The 23,208-nt window shown below is 58.1% G+C and overlaps 3 protein-coding genes across 5 annotated transcripts in view; 1 reads left to right on the forward strand and 2 right to left on the reverse strand.

The window, feature by feature from the left end:
• The window catches only part of PLTP (phospholipid transfer protein), a 29,746-nt gene extending 11,278 nt beyond the window's left edge, over positions 1-18,468 (forward strand). Inside the window, exons 2-17 of one of the 2 annotated variants that reach the window (XM_068207666.1) lie at positions 14,184-14,239; positions 14,989-15,138; positions 15,324-15,423; positions 15,496-15,624; positions 15,760-15,915; positions 16,058-16,121; positions 16,288-16,351; positions 16,468-16,559; positions 16,697-16,873; positions 16,987-17,046; positions 17,145-17,306; positions 17,475-17,542; positions 17,618-17,660; positions 17,819-17,882; positions 17,968-18,044; positions 18,138-18,468. In XM_068207666.1, coding sequence (XP_068063767.1) covers positions 15,030-15,138; positions 15,324-15,423; positions 15,496-15,624; positions 15,760-15,915; positions 16,058-16,121; positions 16,288-16,351; positions 16,468-16,559; positions 16,697-16,873; positions 16,987-17,046; positions 17,145-17,306; positions 17,475-17,542; positions 17,618-17,660; positions 17,819-17,882; positions 17,968-18,044; positions 18,138-18,278 — 1,506 coding nt within the window. In that variant the 5' untranslated portion in view covers positions 14,184-14,239; positions 14,989-15,029 and the 3' untranslated portion in view covers positions 18,279-18,468. Of the gene's footprint in view, positions 1-13,548; positions 14,240-14,988; positions 15,139-15,323; positions 15,424-15,495; positions 15,625-15,759; positions 15,916-16,057; positions 16,122-16,287; positions 16,352-16,467; positions 16,560-16,696; positions 16,874-16,986; positions 17,047-17,144; positions 17,307-17,474; positions 17,543-17,617; positions 17,661-17,818; positions 17,883-17,967; positions 18,045-18,137 lie in introns of those variants that run through there. The other variant, XM_068207665.1, reaches the window with a different exon arrangement.
• PCIF1 (phosphorylated CTD interacting factor 1) lies at positions 793-12,384 on the reverse strand. 2 transcript variants are annotated; one of them, XM_068207663.1, is made up of 17 exons: positions 12,207-12,377; positions 11,867-11,975; positions 9,039-9,177; positions 8,739-8,863; positions 8,197-8,334; positions 7,897-8,027; positions 7,521-7,675; positions 7,148-7,295; positions 6,880-6,963; positions 6,020-6,119; positions 5,671-5,833; positions 4,371-4,543; positions 3,844-3,930; positions 3,180-3,364; positions 2,991-3,084; positions 2,612-2,787; positions 793-1,863 (listed from the first exon to the last, which is right to left on the reverse strand). In XM_068207663.1, exons 3-17 carry the CDS (start codon positions 9,160-9,162, stop codon positions 1,611-1,613), a joined length of 2,136 nt encoding a protein of 711 aa, XP_068063764.1. In that variant the 5' UTR covers positions 9,163-9,177; positions 11,867-11,975; positions 12,207-12,377; the 3' UTR covers positions 793-1,610. The 2 variants fall into 2 exon arrangements, with proteins under 2 accessions (XP_068063764.1, XP_068063765.1); XM_068207664.1 differs by lacking the exon at positions 11,867-11,975 and having other exon boundaries at positions 12,207-12,384.
• Positions 18,469-18,791: 323 nt separating the features above from the next.
• On the reverse strand, positions 18,792-23,035 carry CTSA (cathepsin A). The gene is made up of 15 exons (XM_068207668.1): positions 22,929-23,035; positions 22,580-22,740; positions 22,397-22,508; positions 22,228-22,278; positions 21,868-21,954; positions 21,619-21,774; positions 21,224-21,315; positions 20,849-20,933; positions 20,651-20,742; positions 20,365-20,443; positions 20,078-20,226; positions 19,931-20,006; positions 19,733-19,822; positions 19,510-19,611; positions 18,792-19,367 (listed from the first exon to the last, which is right to left on the reverse strand). The coding sequence occupies exons 2-15, from the start codon at positions 22,738-22,740 to the stop codon at positions 19,284-19,286; spliced, it is 1,416 nt and encodes a 471-aa protein (XP_068063769.1). The 5' UTR covers positions 22,929-23,035; the 3' UTR covers positions 18,792-19,283.
• Positions 23,036-23,208: the final 173 nt, after the last annotated feature.

The following is a 23,208-nucleotide window of genomic DNA, read 5'->3' on the forward strand; positions in this document are numbered from 1 at the left end:
GGATAAAGGAGACTGGAGAAGCAGCCCACACCACCAGGCTTCTGACCACTGATGTCACTTACACGTCCCCTGTGAGACCACAGCCACCGGATACTTAACCAGGTAACTGTCCCTCACCTGAGGGAGCAGGCAAAGGGCTCAGTGTGCACTGACTGACCAAGGAGTGGGTTAGGGACACTCCCAGCATCAGCACATCTCTGCTCACCTGTGCCTCAGGAGCAGGTGGTCTTGGGTCAAAAACAATGATTAACGGGGGAAAAAAGGCTTTATGAATTGCCACATTCACAGCTGACATTAAAGGACATCAATGATCTTGCCACAATCAAAAGCATCTCTGGAGAGCTTTGAAGTGTCTGGAGTGGGCAGGATCTGGTGCTGGGGGGCAGGATCTGGTGCTGGGCTATTCCTGCCCACTTCAGGGTGGCAATGGCACCAGCAGTGCCGTGGCACTGACACTGGTACAGCACCAGCAGTGCTGAGGCACACCACAGGAGAGGTTGGCTGTGCTGCCTGCCCCAACGAGTCCAAAGGCAGTGCACTTTCCTGCACTTCTCCAAGAGGAGCGCACCAAAACCTCACTGAAACAGTGTGGTCACCAGGCTGCTTCAGGGGCTCAGACTGGTCATTAGGAAACAAAACTCACCAGGAGGGCAGGGCTGCCTGGAACAAGGCAGATACCAGATAGTTCTGAAAAACCAAACCCCAACATTTTTCTACCTTCCACCCAAGCAGAGACCAGGCAGGGGTGAGCACAGACCCCAGACACCAAAGCAAGCAAGTCATGGACACAAGCAGAGCTGTATGCTGGTTTTAATGTTCCTAAGAACTAGGAAACAGAAATCAAAAATAGATTTTGCTCTTCTTGATAAAAGTAATAAAATGGTTAGCGGTGTTAAATTAATCCTTACAAAACAAAACCCAAGGAGGTTAAATAAAGCCCGAAGGCTCCGCATAAAAACCACAATGACTACAAAATAGCTGCAAAGACATCTTTACACACCAAAGAAACTCGTCTCCTCTGCTCCTCCCCTCTCCAGGACACAATGTCAGCGAACACAGGACTCACACATGAGAAAGAAACACAGATGCGATGGGAGCAGCCCCACAAGGAGCGTGGGTGCCACAGACAGAACTATTTACACTATGGACACGGAGCCGTGCTGGGGCCAGTCCGGCCGCAGGAGCCCCCGGGCTCTGCCCGTCCCTCTCCTGCCGGGGCCCCTCCGGCCGCGGCGCTCAGCGCCCAGCACTCGCGCTTGCCATCCGTCCCTCCATCTGTTCCACCGTCCTTCTGCCTGCCCACGCGCGCGTCCCAGCTCTGGCTGTCCCTTCCCTCGGCGCTCCGGCGTCGCGGAGCTGCCGGCTCCTCCTGCCGCGCCACACTGGGCTCCCTTGCCCCTAGTGAGGGCTGTGGCTGAGCCTCCTCTCCCACTGGCCGCCGGACGCTCCCGGCTCCTGGGGGCTGGCGTGCAGTTCGCAGAGGAGAGCAGGTGCCGTGGAGCTGCTGCGCAGGAGTCCCGGGCCGGTGCTGCGCAGCCAGCAGTCTCTGCTGCCCCGGCCAGCCTCCCCCGGGGCCACCGGCACCTCCCCTGCTGCCTCGCACCTCTGCCTTAGTTGGGATTAGTCTCACGGCTGCTGCTCTGCTCTCGGCCCAGCTCCCGCTCTTTGTCCACTGTGGAGGAGGAGGAGGAGGATGAGGACGAGGAGGAGGAAGACGAGGAGCTGAGGGTTCGGCCCGAATGCTTGTAGGCTGCAACGAGCTCCTGCAGCCGCTCCGGCGTGGGCTCCCACTTGGCAAAGCCGGCGCTGTTCTGCAGGAAGAGGACGGCTGTGTTGTGCACAGCCTTGTAGTACATCTCCTCCCTGCAAGGGAAGAGCACAGGCATCAGCACCTCCCCTGGGTCCCCCCAAAGCCCTCCTCCTCTTACTGCCTTCACTAGGACAAGTATTTGTCCATCTTTTCTCTCATTATTCTGAGCAGAAGGGAGGCACAGTGCAGCCTCGGGCAGTTCTGAGTACAGTAGTAGAGGCTCCTGAGCTTCCAGAGGGAGGAAACACTGATGCTGCAGAGTCCCACTGCTCCCTACCAGTACACACATGTGCTGGAACCTGCCTGTCCCTGCAGAGGGGACTCAGCACAGTGAGGCACCAGTCCTAAGCAGGTAAGAACTTCAGTGTTCAGGCACCTGTTGCTTAAACAAGCTGCTGCTCACACTTGTTGCCTCAGCAGCAGAGCAGAGACCAGCCTGCCCCACTGGGGACCAAACCCCCACTGCCCCTTGCCTCTGCTCCCCCAGTGACAGCCAGCTGCTGAAGCACAAGCAGCTACTGGGCCTGAGGACTGGCCGAGGCACAGATCAGTGCCACAGGTGTGACCTGTTCCAGCTGGACTCATGCCCAAGGCGTACACCTCTCCCAAGCTAAAGTTAGCAGTCATTAAACAGACGTTGAATTCACCATGGTGTCTGCCCATCCTAAACACCCAAAGTGATGATGCGCTGCGCTTGTCCTTGCCTGCTCCCTGCTTCCCACTGATTTCAGCTTGGAAGAGGATATTTCTGTCACACAGCTTCAGAGCTGTGTTCCCAAAGGATCCGAGAACAAAGCCTACTTTTTGCAGACATGCTGGGACCCGCTGCGGTACTCGTGATCGAAGGCCGGCAGGATGAGCTGGTGTCGCTTGAACTTGCTCTGCTCCATGCGCGTCAGGGCTGGCGTGGGGGGGTCCCGCCACTCAGGGATGAAGACAATGAAGGAGAGCGGCTCGCTGGAGCTCTCCAGCAGTTTCTAGTGCAAGAAGAAAAGGAACAATCTCAGCACTGACTGAGCAATGACGTGTTTAATTTGTCCTACAGAAAGGAAATGCTTCTGCTTCAAGAGCGGTGCCCAGCTGTCACTGTCCTCTGCCCCTCAGGGCGCAGGAGTGGCGGGCAGCAGAGGATGGACAGCACAGCTCCATCCCAAACAACCCCACTGGTGAGCAGACATACCTCAAAGTGAGAGACCATGGCATCCATCAGCTCCTCACAGAACGGAGGATTTGCCTCAAAAGAACCACTTATAGGGAAGAAATCCAGGCACGGGCTGGAGAAAGAGGCAAAGATCCCCATCAGCTCGTCCTGAGTCATCTCACGGGCACGCACTCACACCCACACAGAGCAAGGGAACGTAATACTCACCCCCTGGATCCAAAATACCCGTCTGTGTCCAAGAAGGCTGAACAGTACTGTTTAAAATAGCAATTCAGGGGCGAGGCAAAGCATTCAAAACTCACTCCAAAGAGCTTGTGGAGGGCTTCAAAGATGTGCACGGGAAGTGCCCCTTGCAGACCAGTCCCTTCATACAGCCCCACACCGAACATCATCTGAGGAGAGCAAACCCTGGTGAGCCGTGCCAGCACTCGCTGTTCCTGCTGTTCCCTTCACTGACCACGTACCCAGGGCCACATGTCCATGCACCCACTCCTCTAGGTATGCAGGGCCCCCTCGTCCTTTCTCAAATTCGTGTAGGTCCCTGTATATACCCAAGAATGCTCTTTAGAGATTTTATCCAACTCTGACCCCACAAAACCATCACTTCCCTCTTATATCCAAGTGACCCTTCAGCTGCCCCTCAGAGTCAAGAGCTACTGAAGGTTTCCTTCACGAAGATCTTTACCCACACTGAGGTCTCCTGTCAAGACCACAACTGCTCCCCAGTCCACAGTCCTACCTCAGCACAGCATAAGCAGACTACAGACCCAGTTTAAACCCCGTGTTGCTCCAGACTCCCAAAGCTGTGACCCTTTCCCAGAGCAAAGACAAGTTCCCAGTGCTGCCGAGGCTTTCTGATGTACATCTGTACCTGGTATCGACGGAGAAGGCACCAAACCCTGGGCAGGAACTTTTCAAAGCCTGAGTCGTCAATGCAGCTGTACCGATAAAGAAGCCACTGGAAGAGAAAGCCAAGCCATTGAAGACATCAGGAACAGCTAAGCTATGGTGATACATGCACACTGTGACAGGGAGAGGGAGGCTGAGGAGCAGGTGGGCTCTGCAGGGAGCTGTCAGCACATCTGCTGTCACTGCATGAGCCACCAGCTTGTCACTAACATGAAATGAATGAACCACCACAGCAGCACGTGTCTCTCAGCAAGGATTGCTTTGGTTTGAGTACAATGTTCTGGCAGCACAACACTTATTCAGAGCACATACCCAACACCTGGGAAATACTCCCAGCAGAACTTGACCACAGCTGAGGTGAGAGTAGCTGTCCTCATGGCCATGGCAGGGTCTGACAGCCCTGCAGGGTCAGTTGGCCAGCCTCTGCCCAGCCCTGCCCGGGAGACGACCCTGCCCCGAGGGGCAGCAGAGTCAGTGCCCAGCCCTTACCAGCTTGCTGAAGTAGTTGCGGCTCACTTTGACCATCTCCCCCTTGTACCGCACACACGCCACGTTGTTCTCCATGTGCATCTCCACGCTGGGGAGTGGTGGGGAGGGGATGGCCAGTCTCACGGGGTAGCAGTACACCAGCCTGTCCTGGACCTCAGGAGCTTCTACCTCAGCTATGGAGAATGAACAGAAAGGCAGCCTGTGAGAAGCCAAGGGTATTCAGGACCAATCTTCAGTCCACCTCAAAAGACACAGCAAACCATATAGGGCTGAAGAGCAGGGTGGTCCTCCCAAAAAACCACCATGGTGGTCCTTCACAGATCTTGTAGGCAGCTATCTAGGTTCAAAGCTGATTCCCCAGTGCAGACAGCACACAGCCACCCCAGTGTCCTGAGGAGTGTTCCAAACACACAAAACACTCTTTTTGTTGTTACGGTTTCTTATTTCATTTTGCCCCAAACTCATCCAAAGCACAATAAAAATTCACAGGCTGCAAAATGCAGGAAGCAATGGAATCTCCCTGCACCTTCTGGTTATCCGTTGCCTCAGCTTCAGGGAGAGCTCATAAATCAGCTGGAAGGAATCTCTGACTTAACGGGGTTGGAAGATAAGCATCAAAACAATAGCAAATACAGTGGGGACCTCGAGCCTGAGGAGAGCCAGGACCCAAAAGGGAAAAGGACTACAGACAGTGGCAATGAAAGGAGCAGACCCCATGGAGCAAGGAAAAGCTGACTAGAGGCAGATGTACAGATGTGAACAAAAGAAAGAACAGAGAACAGATGAAGGAACACGAACTCTGCCAAGAAAGGGTGCACAGTGACAAGCTGGGAGACAGAGTGGTGCAGAAAGGTACTCAGAACACAAGAAATGTGGCAAATGATAATAAAGGGAGAACACTCAGCATTACTAAGGGGGTGTCAGCTTCCCCAGGAATTAATGAAGCAGCAAAGCAAAAAAGCATGGTCCAGTGACATGAACGAATGCCCCGCTCAGTGTGACCTGCTCCTAACAAGCTACTTGCTCCTAACAAACTACTTAATCACGTATTTGTAGTATCTGATGTTACAGCTGGTCACAGAACCTGATGGAAGACAGTCTGTCATTGCACAGACACTGTGACTGAAAGCTGAGGCCTGCGTTGGACTGGCTGTTTCTTACTTTGAAACACAGATTTTCTGACTTTTGGAGACAGAGCTGCCCTCCCAACAGGTAACACTCTCTGAATAGGGACAGGCCAGACCATGGGCCTTTAACTGCAGTGCTGCAGCTCTACAGCTCTTCAAAGCTGGCTGCATACCAGAGATATTGTTCTCCTTGAGTATGGCAAGATGCTTCTCCCGGATGCGCTTGACGTATTCCAGGGATATGTAGTAAATTTTACTGCAGATGCCTTCGACAGAGTCCTTGGCTGCAGCAGACACATGGGGCCCACACTGTTTGCGTAAGTGCTCCAGGCGGTCCTGAGGAAACAGAGAACCAGAGTCTCTCACATGGCCACCACTGTCTCTCCAGGGGTCTTCAGTGTCTCCAGGCTGCTCTCCCATGGCACACACCGAGGGGAGGCAATGGCAGCCATCTCCAGAAGGACCTGTACATGCCCCCTCCCCACTTCCCTGTGCCCAGCCACACATCAGTGGTACACTGACCATGTAGTCCTCCTTGGAGGCAGAATGGTCCCGTCGCAGCCAGCTGAAGGTGTCCTCCACATTCCATTTCACCACCTTCCTGCTGTCTGGGGAAGCACTCCTGCAAAAACAGAGGCAAAATTTAACTCACAGCTGCACAGCAAGATATTCTAACCCCCTCCAAAGTTTTCTATCAGTGGGGAATGTGGACACTGACACTTGTCAAGGCCCATCGCTGTCACTCTCCTCCAGTTCTCTGGAAAGGCCTTCCAGACATTTGCATGATTGCGGACTGCTATATTCTCTCCAAAATTTGGTGTAGCTGGCTGCTGTCCTCTCTGCAACAGGAGAGGCCCACAAAGCCTTTATTTGTCATGGCACTGGTCCATTTTAATACTGCCTCTAATTTTCAAGTACTGCTAGGGGCTTGCGACTCTGAGAAAACTACCCTGTTTACAAGCTTTTCCTTTCCCCCACAAGGTTCTCCCTCACTATCTTCCTCAGTTGTGTCTCTTGTGGCAGAACTGGTCAGAAAAACCCTACCTTGTATACAAAATGCCACTCTAAGCTTGTTGCTCTGTAACAGCAGTGAGTGCCCAAGCACTCCTAATTTTCCTGATTTTGTCTCAGGGATAACAAAGGACATTCCACAGCCAGTACTTCATTATCTCCACACACATTCAGCTCCCCAGTATTACATTTTAAAATAACATCATTATCTAAAGATGGCTTCAGCACTACTGTTTTTCTTCTGTATGTTCCTAACCTTGCTTTTCCTCAGTAATATTAATAATATGCAATGCTGGATAAGGCAGGATGAGAAGCCCCTATAGGCCTTTTGTCTTTTCTGAACGTGATGGCACTACGAGAAGAGCTCCCACCTGGATTCAATCAGTCGTTTCGCAGCCTCAGCATACTTGAAGAGCAGCCTCTTGGCTTCCTCTCGGAACTTAATTCTGGATAACCTGAGGTAAGTTAAATTCATATGCATGAGTCTCAAAAAGGCATGGAAGACATGTTCAGTTCCCCAGCTTTCCTTCACCAGCATCCAAATGAAGGGAAGCACCACAGCAGAACCGCGGCAGGTAAATCACCAGACCAGACTGACCCAGAACCATCCCAACAAAGTTCTCTGTTTGTGAACAGTACCTGATGGGAATGTCATTCATGATCTCTCTGAACATGGAAGGAGACACTACTGGCTCACAGTCACTCGGTAAAAGAGGATCTGTCCCTTTATCAACCACTTTCCTCTCCAACATCCAGCGATTAAACGACTCCCTTGGGGGGTCAATCCCTGGAGATGCACAGAAGAAGGGTCTAATCAATACAATACAGAAATGCCCAGTAGCTCTGATAAGGATCATCACACAAAGTTCTGCCTAATCAACTAACAAACAATGCCTCAGAGTATAACCATCACAAAAAGAGAATATAGGGACTAGACAGGCATAAAACAGAAGTCAAATCACCACAACACTAGACCTGAGAAGGAAATCAAAGGAACCCAACAGAAACTCACCTTCTCGCTGCTGACAGAGCTCACGGTAATGCTGCCGCAGCTTGAGAATGAGCTGGGACCGGAGCAGCTCCACCTCGGGGTGTGGAGAAAGTACTTCTGATGGTGCCCTCTGCTTAATCACAGCATTTGTCTGAATATCCAGGTCCCAGTATACTCTGTGGCAAAAGCAAATGTCATCAGGATAACCAGATCATTGGCTAATTATCAAATATTACTTTTAAAGATGCTTCCTTGGGCTGTTTCACCAGCCAGGAAACCAAACTATCAAGACTCCTGGCAGTGATTTATACCTCAGGTTTCTCAAAGATATCTGGAAACCTGCGTGTCTCAAACACTTCACTGAGAAAGGAGCAGAAGACAAATGGACACAACTCACTCAGTTGGTCGTAGAAGAGCTGCCTGCTGTTTGTCTTCAGGTGAAACACACCATGCCTTCAAAACAGAGGTTCCTGGAATACTGGGAGAGCTGGGGACTGGCTGAGCAGCTGGGTTCCCTGGGACATCCGCCTGTGTGTGAGTATAAGATGCATTACTGCACCAGAGAGTCAGGTAAAGGAGAAGGAGGCCAGTGAATCAAAAAGTCCTACACCAGAACACCACCCAGGAGACCCCCAGGAGCTCTCCAGCCCCCCTCGGTTTCAAGCTGCACATGTTTGTTTCAGAGCACCACACCCACCTTGGGCTTCTTCACACTGTTGCCGCTTGGTGGAACCTCTTCTGAGAACCTCCTCTTCCTCTGCTTGCTCTCCACAGAAGCATCTGCCACCCCACCTTCCAGTGGCATTGGAGCTGCGTTCAGTCCCAGAGGGTCTGACTATGAGAGTCCAAACAACGGCACACGTCAAGCTCACCCACTGCCACTGCCGCGTCCCATTGCGCTGCTCCCAGCTCCCACGTGGATGGAAATAAGGACACCACTAGTCACACCTGCACAAAGCTGAAGGATTCTCTTCTAGATGTCTATATGCTTTGTAAAAATACTTTAATGACAAAAACTCATCACAAATCCCCCACGCTGACTGTTCTTTGAGTGGTGCATGACTCCTGGAACAGCATCACCTGACAGAGGAACACTTCCCCAGAATCATGTCAGACAACGGACCAAGCAAGGAGTTCTGAAGGCACAGAAGACCCTCCCACAGGGTCTGTAATCTGAGGCCCACAGACCATGAAGACCCCAGTCCTGGCACAGCACTCCCAAGGTAAGTGAGCACTTACTATGACATCGTGCTGTCCCAGCACAGGCATTTCCCACAGAGATTGGTTGGTGAAGCGGTTGAAGTAGTACGGGCGGTTCTCCCGCTTGCTCCAGCACTTCTCCCAGCCAGCCTGCACCAGCTCATCTGAGAGGACAGTGAGAGTCAGGAGAGGGGCACCCTGCACAACAGACCTGCCCTGCAGGTGTCCAGCACTGTCACAGCACACTCTGAAATCATTCCCAGCCTCCCTTGGCAGCCTTGTTTCACCCCCCTCCCCACTGCCAGGGCCCTGCAGAATTCCCGAAGGCAGAGTCGGTACCTGGCAGGTCCTGTACCAGGCGCATGGGTTTGGGGGAGCTGGGCTGGTTCTGGTTGGAGGTGCCAGGTGAGTGACTCATGAGAGACGCTTCCTCCGCAGGGCTTCTGTGATTCTCATTGGCCATTTCTCAGCAACCACACTGGAAAAAAACAAGAGTAATAGCCAGTGTTACAGCAGGAAAAGTCCCAGATCTGCTTGGCACACTCAAGTGTAGCAATACAAGTTCATTCTGATAATAAAACAGGGATTGAACCAGTACACACAAACAGCACCTCAGCCCTGAAAAACACCTGTTATCCTGGATACAACTAGCTATGAGGAATGCTCAGTGTTAAATGGGGTTAGCCAGGGTGTTCTCGAGGCCAGCATTCAAAATACTCCCTTTTCAGCTAGATTTCTCCAAAGAGTGAAGCATCAGATTGTAAAAAATAACATACGCTCCTCTGCGATTATGTGCCACCTTCTGCCACACCAATACCACTGGCCAGGTCTGCTATCCTCAGAGACAGTTTAAATCAACTCACATGCACTTAACTGCACATCACTTCAACAAAAGGCTTTAATTAAAAAAAAAAAAAAAAATCTGATATATAAAATAGCCCTGGAGGTTCACTAACAACTTCTGTGGTTCAGAAAACCACAGGCTGGGAGACAGGAGCTCCCAAATTATTACCCTCTGCATGTCTCAGACCAACATGTCCTAGTCCTAGTCCTTGTCCTAGTCCTAGTCCCACAAGCAGGGCCTCAGCCAGCTGTTTTGGCCCTTGTTCCTTTTTCATCTGCATAACAACAGTTATGCAAAAGAAGGTCTGTTGGAACAATAAAGCTCCTCTTAATCATAATTTAATGTTGCCAGCTGGAGAGAAACAGCCAGGCTTTTCCTCTCTTAGTCACCACTCTTCCCCTGGGGAAGTTTCTGAAACAGCGCCACAGATTGCTCTTCTCTGGCAGCCCAAAATGCATTGGCAATGAACTGGGGGGAAACAAGGCATTTTACATAATTCCCAGCTACCTCAGACACTTAACTCTCTTCAGGCTTTGGAGACACACAACAGCACACACCAGCAGAGTCAAGGCAGCAGCACAATACTGTGCACAGTGTGCTCCTCACCTGAGCAGCACACTACCTGGCAGCAGGAGCCGTGTACAGGAGCTCTTCAATAAAAACTCTGGCATTTTTTTTGGGCTAAGTCACTGGGGTTTGAAGCCTTCGCTGCGCTTCCTGTGCATAAAGGCCAGTGGCTATTTCAGCAGAACAGAATGGCAGGAGCAAACAGTAGTCAAGAGCGAGCGGGCAGTAGCTCAGCTGCCCACAGCATTGGCTGACATCAGCATTGAGGAGGATGACTCCATCAGACCCCTGGAAGATGTTTCCATCCTTCCATACAGGGTACACAAGGGAAGGTGTGGGACACTGTGGACACCTGGAGTTTGGGTCTCCACCCCAGAACAAGCAGGTAACGCCCCGTGCCTGCTGCAGAGTGCAGGACACAACTGGGGACCTTTAACGGCCTCTTGTAAGCGTTGTGCAATCTCACACTCCCTCCTGAACTCCAACCCCACCATGTCCTTACAGTCACTTCACAAAAAGGTGCCAAGGTGAGCTGGGCCAGTGGCAGCAGCTCAGGCTCGTGTCGGCCTGCGGGTACAGGGTCCCCAGATACGGCAGGGCTGTGAGGCAGGAGCACGGGGAACCTCTGAGGGATGTTTAGTCCCTCCTCCTCAAACTAAAGCTACACTTGCACATGCAGCTGCTGCTGCCTCCTGCACGTCACACAGAGCACACCCTGGAGTGAACTGGTGTGTACCGGGGGGACTAGAGCTCCCAAAGTCATGATTGTCAGGATTCACAGACAGTGCTGGGCACGGAGCCCTGGCCAGCCTGGATGGCACATACCAGCTCCAGTGACCTGCCAGTGTTTTTCACCACCCATCGCTCAAAAGAGCTGTCAAATAGGGTGACTGGCTCTGCCTCCTCCCATTTATGGATAAACTGGAATGGTGGAAGTAGCCAAGAAGCTTTATCACTTGATCAGTGTTAACAAGTATTAAATCCAAGTACCCCTAAGGTCTGGGAAAAGGAAACAGCCAAACTAACAGGAATCCTGGCAGAAGCCACTCTACTTTTATGTAACTACACTGGGACTTAGACAGTGACAGGGATCCAGAGGAAGCATTTTATGGTGATTACGGTATGTTTTTATACACCATGGCAATGCATACAGTGCTTCACAAACAGAGTACAACGCTGTCCCTGCCCAGAGAGCTTACAACCTAGAGCAGCAGCACAACCAGAGACCACAGCGAGGGGTAAGGAGACACAGAGTAAAGAAGTACAGCAAACAGGACCGGCATTTGTTTCCATTTCACCGAGGTAGAATTTTGTACAAGACAACAGCAAATGCAGACAAAGGAGATCAGCGACAGCCCCTCGGGACAACCCCGCGGTTCTCCCCCATCCCAGCACCACGGCTGCTCCAGGAGGCTGGGAGCCAGGCCATCGCCTCCCCATCGGCACCCATCCCCTTTCCGAGCGCCGGTCGGCGGGCCCGGAGCTGAGCAGCGCAGCGCTCCCGGGGCACCATGGGCACTGGGGACCGGGGCACCGTGTCTGCGCGGGGAAGCGGCCGGGACCCTCCTGGGGCTGCCCTGCCGGCGGCGAAGACGGCACGGAGCTCCTCGGCGCGGCGGGCCGGGGCCGGCGGGCGGCCACGGGCGCCCAGCGAGTGCGGAGAGGAGGCGGCGGCGGCGACAACTCTGCAGTCTGGCCGGGAGCGGTCCGGGGGCGCGGCCTAAGCGGGGCGGCGGCCGGCCGGGCGGGTACTTACGGTGGCGGGCTGCCTGGCGGGACGCGTGGCCGTCGCTCCGTGCTCGCCGCTGGCGCGCCGGGGCCGCATCCTCATAGCGGGGCGTCCCGCGCCTGGCCCGCGGGGGCGGCTGCGGAGACAGGAGCCCGTTACGGCGCCGCGGGGAGGGGCCGCGCGACGCGCAGGCGCGGCGGGGGCACAGCGGGGGCGCGGCGGCGGGAGCGCGGCGGCAGAAGCGGCCGCGCTCTAAGATGGCGGCCGCAGGCCTGCGCCGCCTCCCCTCCGCTGCCCGCGCGCCGCCGCCGGTCCCCGCCGCCTCCTCCTGCACGGCGGGCCGCGGCCACGCGGTTGCGCCGCTTACCTGGGCGTGAGGCCAGGGGCTGCAGGCACCGGGCACCGCTGCGTCCGCCACCGCCGCCGCCCCACCTCCGCCTCGCCCGCCCCGCCGCCGCCATCTTGCGCCGGGGCCGCGGGTACGGGGCGCATGCGCGAAGCAGAGCCCGCGCTTGGGGGAATTGCGCGGAGCATGCGCAAAGGCTTGGCGGTCACCCCGCCCACCCGGCGCCATCTTTGTGGCGGGCACCGCCCCGCGGTGGGTGCGGAGCGGTCGCGGTCCCGCCCGCGCTGCCCTGGAGCCGCTTCGTGCGGGCCGGCCCCGCCCTCTCGCCCGCCGCGGGCGGTTCCCGGCACTCACAGGGCGCGGCCGCTGCGGTCGCCACCAAAGGGCCTTTGAAGAGCGGCGGCGCCGGGGCGGGGTGGCGGCCGGGCCGGGAGGGCTGCATTGATGTGGAGGCGCGGGGCTTCCGCCGCCCGCCGGGCACAGCGGTCGCTCCTGCTGCGCTTCAGCCCGGACCGGCCCTGGCAGCCACTGCCTGTCCCGGCGGTCCCTCGGGCGCAGCGCTGACACGTCCCTCCCCACACGAGTGCCGTGGCCATTCCCTGGCCCGCGGGTCCCGGTGGCAGCCGGCGGGCGCTGGCAGTGAGGGACGCGGTGCAGCGCAGGGCACCGCCCACTGGTCGCTGGGGTTGCTCCCATGCCCCGCGGCTGCTGCTGCACAGCGTATGCTGGAGGATGACACGGGACGTGGAAGGAGGACACGGCTGTTACTGGGGGCTCCCTGGGGGCCGCAGGACCCCTCGCAGCCAGCGGAGCTTCTGCCACATCCACGTAGCTGAGCACCCGTCCTGCCTCGGCCCCACTTCCCTGGGCAGCCGATGGCCGGTGCTGGCCCACGGCCCCCGGTGAAGACGAGATGGGGACACCGCAGGGCCTCTTCTGCCCTTTTCCTCTGGGATATCCCAGCTGCCCAGCTTTCCAAGGGGTTTCCCTTCTCCTGCCCTCTGTTCCAGGAGCAGCGGGGTCAGTTTAATGAGTTAACGCTGGCGCGGCAGTTCTGGAGGGATAAGTGCTGTGTAAGCACTGAGGCTCCCGTTTTGGGCTTCCAGGGGCCCAGCTCCGCTGCCCAGAGCACCGATAACCGCCCGGGGCACAAAGGGCCGGCTCAGACCGACCCCTGAGGGCAGAGCGGACTCTGTGAAGAGACAGTGAAGCTCCAGCCTTGGAGCGAGGCAGCTCAAGTAGCTGAGGGGATGGTTGAGGGCAGGGGCAGACTCCCGGCATGGCTCGGCCAGGCAGGATTTTCGGTAGGGAGCCCCTGGATGAGGAGCTGCCCGTATTTCCCGTGACGGGAGCAGGACGGTGGCGTGGGCACTCATGGGGACACTCCGGCAGTGCCCATCTCGGTGCTGCGACCCCGGAGCCAGCCAAGCTGCCGCTAACGCACGGAGCAAGGCCATCCAGAGGCATTTCCTGCGGAGCCAATGCTGCCTGCCTTGGGGTCGGGGCAGTCCTGAGGGTCTGCAGCTTTTCTGCTCAGGTTCATGTTACAGATGCCATGAACCAGCTCCAGCAGCACCCCCGGCCCGGGTCTGCACTGAAGCTGGGATAGCTGAGCACTGGCAGAAACTTCGTAACACAGACTTGGAGTCCCCAGCAGCCCAGGGCCTCCCGGACACTGCCATTTGCACATGTGCCCCTCGCACGGGGGGTGCCGCGGCTGTGGCTGCGTGTGCAGGACGCGGGGAGCGGTGTTTTCGGGGCGAGGAAGGCTCCGTGTCCAGCCTAGAGCTGAGGTGGCCAGGCGAGCCGCTGTCTGTGCCGGTGCTGGCAGCCAGCCGGGCTCGGCGGGACACAGACCTGCATCCTCCCCGTCCGTCCGTCCCGCTGTCTCCTCCCAGCTGTGAGCCCGCAAGGAGTGGCAGCTGGGGGCTATATAAAGGCAGGGAAACCTCAGCCAGCTCATGAGAAAGTCCTGGAGCTGGTGGTGTTCTCCCCCCTTCCTGCCTTCACGTGATTCAGCTTCCCCACGCCGGGAGCCGAGGACAAGCCGCGCTGTAAGTACCCGAACTGAGCCGGCATTGTGTGGGGGAAACCCCAGCCTCTGGGCAGGACGGTGGCTCCGGGCCCCGGGGAAGGGGATCCCCCATCCTCTCCCTTCATAGAATTGGAGGAAAACACTGTGGGGGAGCCCCATCCCATCACACAGCGCCGGGGAGGGGGTCCCCATCCTCTCCTCTCAGAGAACTGGGGGAAGCTGTGGGGGAGCCCCGTCCCATCTCACAGCCTCGCACGGAGCTCTGCCTGTTGCTGCGGGATGGACAGGCTCCAGCTCCCGTCTCAAACCAGCTTGGGGACAGGCGGCACATCTCGGGGGGGCTGTGAGGATTGTGGGACGGCACCACGGGCGAGGGCTCACTCCTCTGCGAACTGCTGGGGCTCCCCGCTGCAGCAGCACGCACGGGGCTGGCGCCTGTCCCTGCGGTTTGGGGAGCGGGGTGTGTTCAGGGCGGGGGGAATGCTGGAGTGAGTGTTCCCAGATGTGGGACCCTCGGGCTCCACAGGGCCAATGCAGGGACTTGTGCACAGCACCCTGGGGTGGGGGCCGTGCCCCTCGTGGGCTGCTGGTCCAGAGGTTTCGGGCAAAGGCGACCTGGGCAGCAGCACTGGGGGGTTTCAGGGAGAACAGTGGAGCCGTGGGGTGCTCCTTGGAGCTATCCCCTGCCCCAGGCAGGTTGGACAACAGCTGCTTCCCTTCCAGTGTGTCCCCCAGGCCTATCTGTGATGACACCCTGTACGTGCCCAGGCCAGTCCGTGCTGACCCTGCTCTCTGCCTCCAGGTGCGAGATGGCTGCCGGCGGCTGCCTCCTTCTCCTTGTTCTACCCTCGCTGGTCGCAGCCTTGCACAGCCCTCCTGGCTGTAAGATCCGGATTACTTCCAAGGGGCTGGACCTGGGTAAGGGGCCAGCCAGGATCTCACAGTCTGGGAAAGAAGGACGTTGGGCACCCTCCTGGGGTCTGTGCTTGTGTAGGGCTCTGCCTGCACTGCTCCACCATGGGGCGGCCGGGGAGGAGTGGGGGTTGTCAGGGGCGATGCTGCCGGGAGGGCACGTCCCAGCCCAGCGTCGTTTTTCCCTGCAGTGAAGCAGGAGGGGCTGCGCTTTGTGGAGCAGGAGCTGCAGAACATCACTGTGTCGGATCTGCATGGGAATGAGGGGCAGTTCCAGTACAACATCAGCCAGTGAGTGCTGCGTGCTGCCCACGGCTTCCTATGTCCATCTGTCTGTCTAACCACCCCTGTCCCCTCCTGCAGGGTCAAGGTGACAGACTTGCAGCTGGCCTTTTCAGACCTGAACTTCCAGCCCCAGCAGCACCTTGTCTTCAACATCAACAATGCTTCCATTAGCCTGCGCTTCCGCAGGCAGCTGCTCTACTGGTTCTTGTGAGCTACCTCCCAACTTCCTGCTCTGGGTGCTAGCCCACCCCATAGCTGTGCTTGTTGGGTGCCACAGGTGCCTTGCTGTCCTGCAGCTGGCAGGAGCTGTGTGCTCCTCTCATCTGCTTTCCTGGCTTCTAGCTACGACATTGGGTCCATCAATGCCTCTGCGGATGGTGTCTATATCTACACAGTGCTGCAGTTGGCCAAGGACGAGGCTGGGCGCCTCAAAATCTCCAATATGACCTGCAACGCCTCCATAGCAAGAATGCATGCTGGTTTCTCCGGCACACTCAGGTACACCTGACCCCTCTGTGTGTGCCTGGCTCCCTGACTCCCTTCCCACACCTTCAGTGCTTCCTCATCCCAGCTATGTGTTGGAATGGCCACAGAGCCACAGGGAGAACAGGCAGTGCAGAACCACTCTTGTGTTCTCCAGGAAGGTCTATGAATTCCTGAGCACCTTCATTGTCACGGGGATGCGCTTCCTCCTCAGCCAGCAGGTACAGCTGAGCGCAGAGAGGGGCTGTGGGATGTTAGGGCCCGGCCCTTTGTGTGTGGGAGAGGGTAGAATCATATCCCACCTGTCTGCTGGGCCTTGTCCTGCCTCTGCAGCTCCTCATCCAGTCCTGGGAGTGATTCCCCTCAGCCTGACTCCTTGCCTTGCAGATCTGCCCATCCCTGGAGCATGCCAGCCTGGTGCTGCTGAACTCTTTGCTGGACACAGTGCCTGGTGTGTGTTGCCCTGGGAAAGGGGCTGGATCCCATTCACTGTGGGGCAGACAGGGCTGGGCATCAGGCTGCCAGGCAGCTCCAGGCTAAGTCACACCAGCACATCTTCCCTGGCAGTGAGAAACTATGTGGATGAGCATATCGGGATTGACTATTCCCTCCTACGGGATCCGTCCATCTCCACTGACACCCTTGAGCTCGACTTCAAGGTGAACACTGGGTCCTGCCTTGTTGGTCCTTCCCCATCCCTGGGGAAAAGGTTGTGGCAGCAGGCACGTTGGGCTCCATGGAGCAGGTGACGTGGGCTGCCCTGTGGCTGTGGGAACCTCTCCTGCTTTTGGCCCAGGGCATGTTCTTCCCCCGGGTGAGAGAGGATCAGGAGCTGGAGAACCACGCGGTGGAGCCAGTGATCAAGGAGACTGAACGCATGGTTTATGTTGCCTTCTCTGAGTACTTCTTCGACTCAGCCATGCACTCGTACTTCCAGGCAGGAGTACTGACCATAGAGCTCCAGGGGGAGAAGGTAAGGAGGGCTGGGCTGTGTCACAGAGCAAAGGAGGTGCCATCCAGGGAGCAACTTTGCTGGGACCTGCAGCAGCGGCTTGCTCCCCCTCCAGTGGTTTGTGCTCCCCACAGGTACCCAAGGACCTGGAGGTTTTGCTGAGAGCCACATTCTTTGGGACCATCTTCATGCTGGTAAGGAGCCCCCAGACAGGATGGAAGGCATGGCAGAGCTCCAGGGCAGAGCCCAGCCCTGCCCTGCACCCAGCCTCCAGCTCACCTACCTTCCCCAGAGCCCTTCTGTGGATGCTCCGCTGCGGCTCGTGCTGCAGGTCTCTGCTCCGCCCCGCTGCACCATCAAACCCTCGGGGACCTCAGTCTCTGTCTCTGCTTTCCTGAACATCTCACTGGTGCCCCTGGACCGCCCACCTGTTCAGCTCTCCAGCATGGCCATGGTGAGAGGGGGGCTGGGGCTCCTTGTGCGGTCACCCCAGTGTATACGGGAACAGTGTCTCCCATCCTGTAAGGCACTGGTGTGACTGAGCAGAGGGACACTGGACCTGTGGCATGAGCTGGCCTGCTTGTCCTCTGCCTGCTGTGAGTGAGCCCTCTCCCTCCCCCAGGAAACCAAGCTGAGTGCCAAGGTGTTTCTGCAAGGGAAGGCGCTGCGTGTGCAGCTGGACCTACGACGGTATGGCTGGGGTCCCACGGGGGCATGGGGAGAGTCCCCTCCACACCCTACTCACAACTGTTTCCTTCTGCCCAGGTTCCGCATCTATTCCAAGCAGTCAGCGCTGGAGTCGCTTGCGGTGAGAGCATGGTGATGGCCTGGGAACCCTTACACCCAGCCACAGCGTGGGGTGAGGTGGGCTGGGGAGAGGCTGTCAGTTCAGGATCCCCACGTCCAGCCCTCCCTGCCCTGGCTGGCAGCTCTGCCACTACACTGACCCCAGCTCTTCTCCCACAGCTGTTCTCACTGCAGGCCCCACTGAAGACCCTGCTGCAGCTGACCATCATGCCCATCATTAATGGTAGGCATCACTGTTCCCACACAACTGGGAGTGTAGGCAGGGGCATAACAGGGCTCAGCCTCATCCCCACTCTCCCTCTCTGCAGAGAGGACAAAGAAGGGGGTGCAGATCCCACTGCCCGAAGGCATGGACTTCACCAGGGAGGTGGTCACCAATCACGCGGTATGTGGTGGGATGGGACAGCCTGTGCCTCCATGTCCTGCTGGGAATGGCGTTGTCACCTCCAAGCTTGCACTGACCCTCTTCCCTCTGCAGGGATTCCTCACAGTGGGAGCTGATCTCCACTTCTCCAAGGGGCTGCGGGAGGTGATTGAGAAATACCGCCCAGTGCCAACTGCCGCTGCCTACTCCAGCTCCCAGCCCGCAGAGCCCAGCCTGGACCCCAGCTCACTCTAGCTCTCCTCCCTGGACCAAGGGCAGATCCTGGGCTGGACCCGTAGACTGTAGGTAGGAACTAGCTTCTCTGGTACCACCAGCACATTGTCAGGGCATCCAGGCCCTGGTGGGGCGCAGCAAGGTGGAGAGGGTGCTCTGGGAATCCCTGCTGCAGCCCTGTTCATCACACTAATAAACCACCTGACTCTAACCACATGGCCTCATTGCTTGGAGGACATGTCCATGCTGGGTTAGATGGTGGGGAGATGGAAAGGAGGCAGCCGATGCTGCTGCCCAGCTTAGGTCCTTGGGAGCAGAAGCAGCTTAGTGCAGTGCTGGAGAGCTCAGAGTGACTGTGCTGCCGCTGCTTAAGTGGGTCACTCGTTTCACTTGATGCAGGGACCCCTGCAGAAAGGGCACAGCTCACAGAGCCCAGGGCTCTCTGGCAAAGGGCGTTGGCACTCACTGGTGCTCCTCAGAGAGCGGAAGAAGGGGAAGGAGGGGCTGGCACAAGGGTGCAAGGAGGACCAGAACCACCTTGGTCAGAGTTTATTGTGAGTTCCTGAAGCACTGCGTGCCCTGGCAGTGGGATTGTTGTGATAGTGGTGGTAAGTCTCCCTCAGTGGGAGCAGAGGTGGTGGGAGCCAAGGTAGGGGTGAGCAGGACTCAGCTGCCCCCTGCTGCTGCTCCTCATAGCCTGCTCAGGCCATGTGCGTGTGGGGCCGAGGGGAAGTGCTGGGGATTGCTCCCTGCCTGGGAGGGAAGCGGCTGCCTCAGACAGGGAGTAGCCAAGACAGGAAGCCACAAGGGAGGAGGTGGCTGCAGCAGGTGCACAACGCCTCTCCCACAATGACAGAGTCCCCCAGCCCATGGCCCTCACCCCGTCCAGCCAGGGGGAAGGCTGCAGGCATAACAGGTCCATGGTGTAGCCGAGCAGCAGCGAGGATGGGCTGTGTAAGGTGCCGGCGGTGAGGGCAGGTGGTGTGGTGAGAGCAGCTGGAGCGCTGGGTGCTACCTCTGCAACTCTTAGTAAGGCTGGTTCTTAATGAAGCGGCAGAACATGGTGAAGGCAGCAAGCGGCCGGTCTGTGGGCACCATGTGGCCAGCTCCCTGTAGGAAAGGCACAGTGGTTGGCGGTGCAGCTGGGGTGCTGCCACAGCCCAGCCAACACCACTCAACCCTGACTGCAGCCTTGGTATCCAGCACACCCACCCACAGCCCCATCCCTGGCCCCCAGAGCCCTCAGCCCTACCTTGACAGTGAGGAAAGCGATGTTGGTGAATTCCTTCACAAAGCCACCAATCTGGTTCTCACCGTTTTCAGTGTAGAGCCAGGGCCGGCGAGCCACCTGCACCTGGGAGTAGCAGCAGTGCCTTCAGCACCTGCAGCTAGCCCTGCCCATGCTCCTGCCACAGCCAGCTACAGCACATAGCCTGGAGCCAGTGACTGGCCTGGCCTGGGCCCTGCCCATTTACCTTCTGGCACAGGGAATCCACAAACCACTCATCCCCGAGAAAGTTGCAAGCCATGTCGACGTCCCCATTGTATACCAGGATCCGGTATTTCTGTGTAGCAGACAGAGAGTGAGCTGTTGGCAGGGCAGCAGCCCCAGCCAGGTAGAAGGCTGAGCAGGCAGAGACACTCCCAGGGTCTGTGGGCTCCCCTGCACACACCGTGGCTCCAAGCAGCTTGAGGTACTGCTCATTCATCTGCATGTACAGGCGCTTGTAGCTGCGGTTCACGTCGAAGCTGTGGAGGAAACATTGTCAGCATGTCTGCTCCTTCTCAGAGCATTCCCTCCCTGCCCACACCTTGCTCACCTGCACACCTGCCACTCTGGGGCCTCAGGAGAGATGTGCAGAGCCTTCCGCACCTCGGGGGAGTTCAGATACATGCTAGGGGCTGTGGAGTTGGTGCAGGGCGGGTCCATCCGGACCTTCTTTCGGGCTACTGGCATCCGGAACAGGTTCTGGGAGAGTTGGGAGAGTCACTGTCACAGCAGCACCTGCCCCATGGAGCAAGTGCTTTCTGCCCCTCCTGCCCACAACAGCACAACTGACCGAAGAGAGGTTGCTCACAGCCCAGCAGCGTGGGCACCTCAGCTCACCTGCCGCCAGGAGAATCTCAGTGGCATCCGGATGAAGGAGTTGCCCAGGTCATGTGTGATGAGATAATCCCCCTCATATCTGTAGCCAGAATGAGTATGAGGACAGACTGAAAACCCTGGAGAACAAGGGCTAAGGGCTGTCCTGGGGGGAGAGTCCTCAGCAGCAGCCACACACCATCCATGTGTCCCAGAGGGGCCCCCTGCCCAGCCCACCATGTCCTTCTGTGCCAGTGCAACCAAAGCAAGCTGGTGCCTATAGAACTATTTTCCCTGGGGCCACTCTCACCTCATGCTCCCTGGGACACCTCCATCGCATGGGGCATAGAGGTTGTAGATATTGAGGCCAGACTCCTCTACAATCTGAATCATTTCCCCCATCTGCAAGGAATCGCAAGAAGGGTTTGGGACTCAGCAGGACCCTTGTGGACCTGTGGGCCCAGGCACGTGCTGCTTGGCACAGGTATAGGGGCTCCAGCTCCCTCACCTTGAGTGTGCAGTTCAGGTTGGAGTTGTCATGGAAGTTGCACTTCCCCTGGGAGCAGCAAAAGGCCTGCAGGTCTTTCCACAGCCTGCAGGCAGAGACCAGGACCACTTGGACCAGGTGGCAACACTGACATGACAGCTGCCCTGCAGCTCTCTGCCCAGTGGCCACAAGGCACACAGCTTGGCCCTGTGCCCTCTTTACCCCACAAACAAATGCACCCATGGGAGCTGCCCTGGGACAAGGAGCCACAGCCCAGATGCTGACCCAGGGCAGGCTATGTGTCTCAACACCACCGACCCAGACAGCCCCAGCCTCAGCTCTGCACCCATCCTGCTTGCACAGGGATGGCACATCCAGCATTCCCTCTGCTCTTACTCGGTCCCCAGCAGCCCGTGGTAATAGGCAAAGTAAACCAGGGAGTTGTCATTGATCTCATAAGATGAGAGGCCGTTTCCCACAGCGATTCCCTGCGAGGCAAGAAGAAAACAACCCTGTTGTGTTCCAGCTCCCCGCGGGGCAGTCACAGCACAGCAGCCGCAGGCAGGAAGCAGATGTGGAACTGTTTACTCTGCGGAGGGAACAGGGAGGGTTGGGGGTGCCTGAGGACACTCCCCTGGCAGCAGGGACAGACACGTCCACCAGCAGCTGCTGCCAGAACCCCAGGAAGAGATGAAAGGCTACAGGGCCAGGCGTGCCCTACATCCCGGCTGGTCCCACCCCGGCTGTGCCAAGCCCTCTGCTCCCCAGCTGGGCAGAGCCAAGCTGCCCACCTTCAGGTTGAGGCTGGGGTCCTGCATCACCCACTCTGCCAGTGTGGGAATGTAGATCCCTCCATAGCTCTCCCCTGTGAGGAAGAGATCGTTCTTGGAGTACTCGGGAAAGAGCCGGAGGAAGTCCTTCAGTGCCAGGTAGTTGTTGTGAGCAACCTGCAGGGAGAAGGTGGCATGGTCAGGTGGTGAGGCTGCACCCCATGGCCAGGAGTGGGCAGGCAGGGGAGCAGGGCTCTCCCAGTCACTCGCCTCCGTGTCATTTGTGCCATACTTCTTGTCATCTGAGTATGAGAAGCCGACACCAGCAGGAGACTCCAGGTAGAGAATGTTGGCAATCTGCAAGGACAGCAGAGGAGCCAGCAATCAGGGGAGACCCTCTGGCTCAGTGGGGCCCAGGACTGCTAGCTCCACCCATGGCAGCACCCACAGGAGTGTGGCCCGCCCCAGGGCTGCACTGGGGTGGCCACATTCCTGTGCTGCTCAAGAGCAGACTCGAGAGGAGGGTGTGTTGGGTGGGAGGGGAGCAGCAGTCAGCTCCATGGAGAGAGCAGGAGGAACTGGCTCACGGCCACCCCATCTCAAAGCCACGAAGGGAAGCAGTGCCTGTACCTTGTTCCATGCGTACTCATTGTACTTCAGTGTGACCCCATCGGGCTGGATCTGAGGAAGAAGGTGGTGACTGATGGGCAAAGCAGGGCAGGACACAGCGGGATGGCTCGTGCCACGCAGCCGGTCATCCCCTGAGCCCTTGAGCCACGGGATAGCAGTGACTACTAACCAGGAAGGGGCCATGCTCCTTGAGAAAGCCCTCCATGGAGCTGCAGCCAGGGCCCCCGTTCAGCCACAGCACCAGGGGGCTGCTCTGGGGATTGCTCTGCGCCTCCACGAACCTGCGGACGTGTAGCTGTGAGTGCCCAGTGCCAGCCGATGCCCCCCCATCGCTAGGCGCAGTCTCACGTACCAGTAGTGCAGGTACTTGCCCGGCCCGGCACAGAGGTAGCCCGAGAAGTGGCGGAAGGAGGGCTGCTTTGACAGCCCGGGCAGGTAGGTCACCTCATGGTCCGGGGGGGCGGCCCGGCCCAACCCCAGCAGCAGCAGCGACGACAGCAACACTGGCCCCATCTGCGTTGGGCGGAAGGGACGGTCAGGGCGCTGTCGGCCAGGAACGGCCGCGGCAGCGCCCCGCGAGCGCCCCGGCCCGGCACTCGGGGCTGATCCCCGGCCCGGCCCAGTCGGCTCCCCTGGCGCCGGTCCCGGTCCCTCCATCCCGTCCCCCGGTCCCCTCCCGGCGCCCCCCCGGTCCCGCTGACCGCGGCCGCTCCCGGCGCGGCGCTCGCAGGCGGCGGTCACGGCGGGCACATGACACGCGCCCATATGACCTGCGGCGCTCACGTGAGCGGGGCGGGGCCCGACGGCGACCAATCAGAGCCCCGGGGGCGGCCGGCCCCGCCCCGGCCCCGCCCCCGCACGTGGGAGCGGCCCCGGACCGAGACCGGGACCGGGACCGGGACCGGGACCGCGGGGGGGGGGGGGGGCACCGACGGAGCCCCCGCACCCGAACGGGGGCAGCCGGCGGGGGGTGCGGCGCGC

Source organism: Anomalospiza imberbis, chromosome 17 (genome assembly GCF_031753505.1).
Source record: "Anomalospiza imberbis isolate Cuckoo-Finch-1a 21T00152 chromosome 17, ASM3175350v1, whole genome shotgun sequence".
In the NCBI taxonomy this organism is placed as follows: Eukaryota; Metazoa; Chordata; class Aves; order Passeriformes; family Viduidae; genus Anomalospiza; species Anomalospiza imberbis.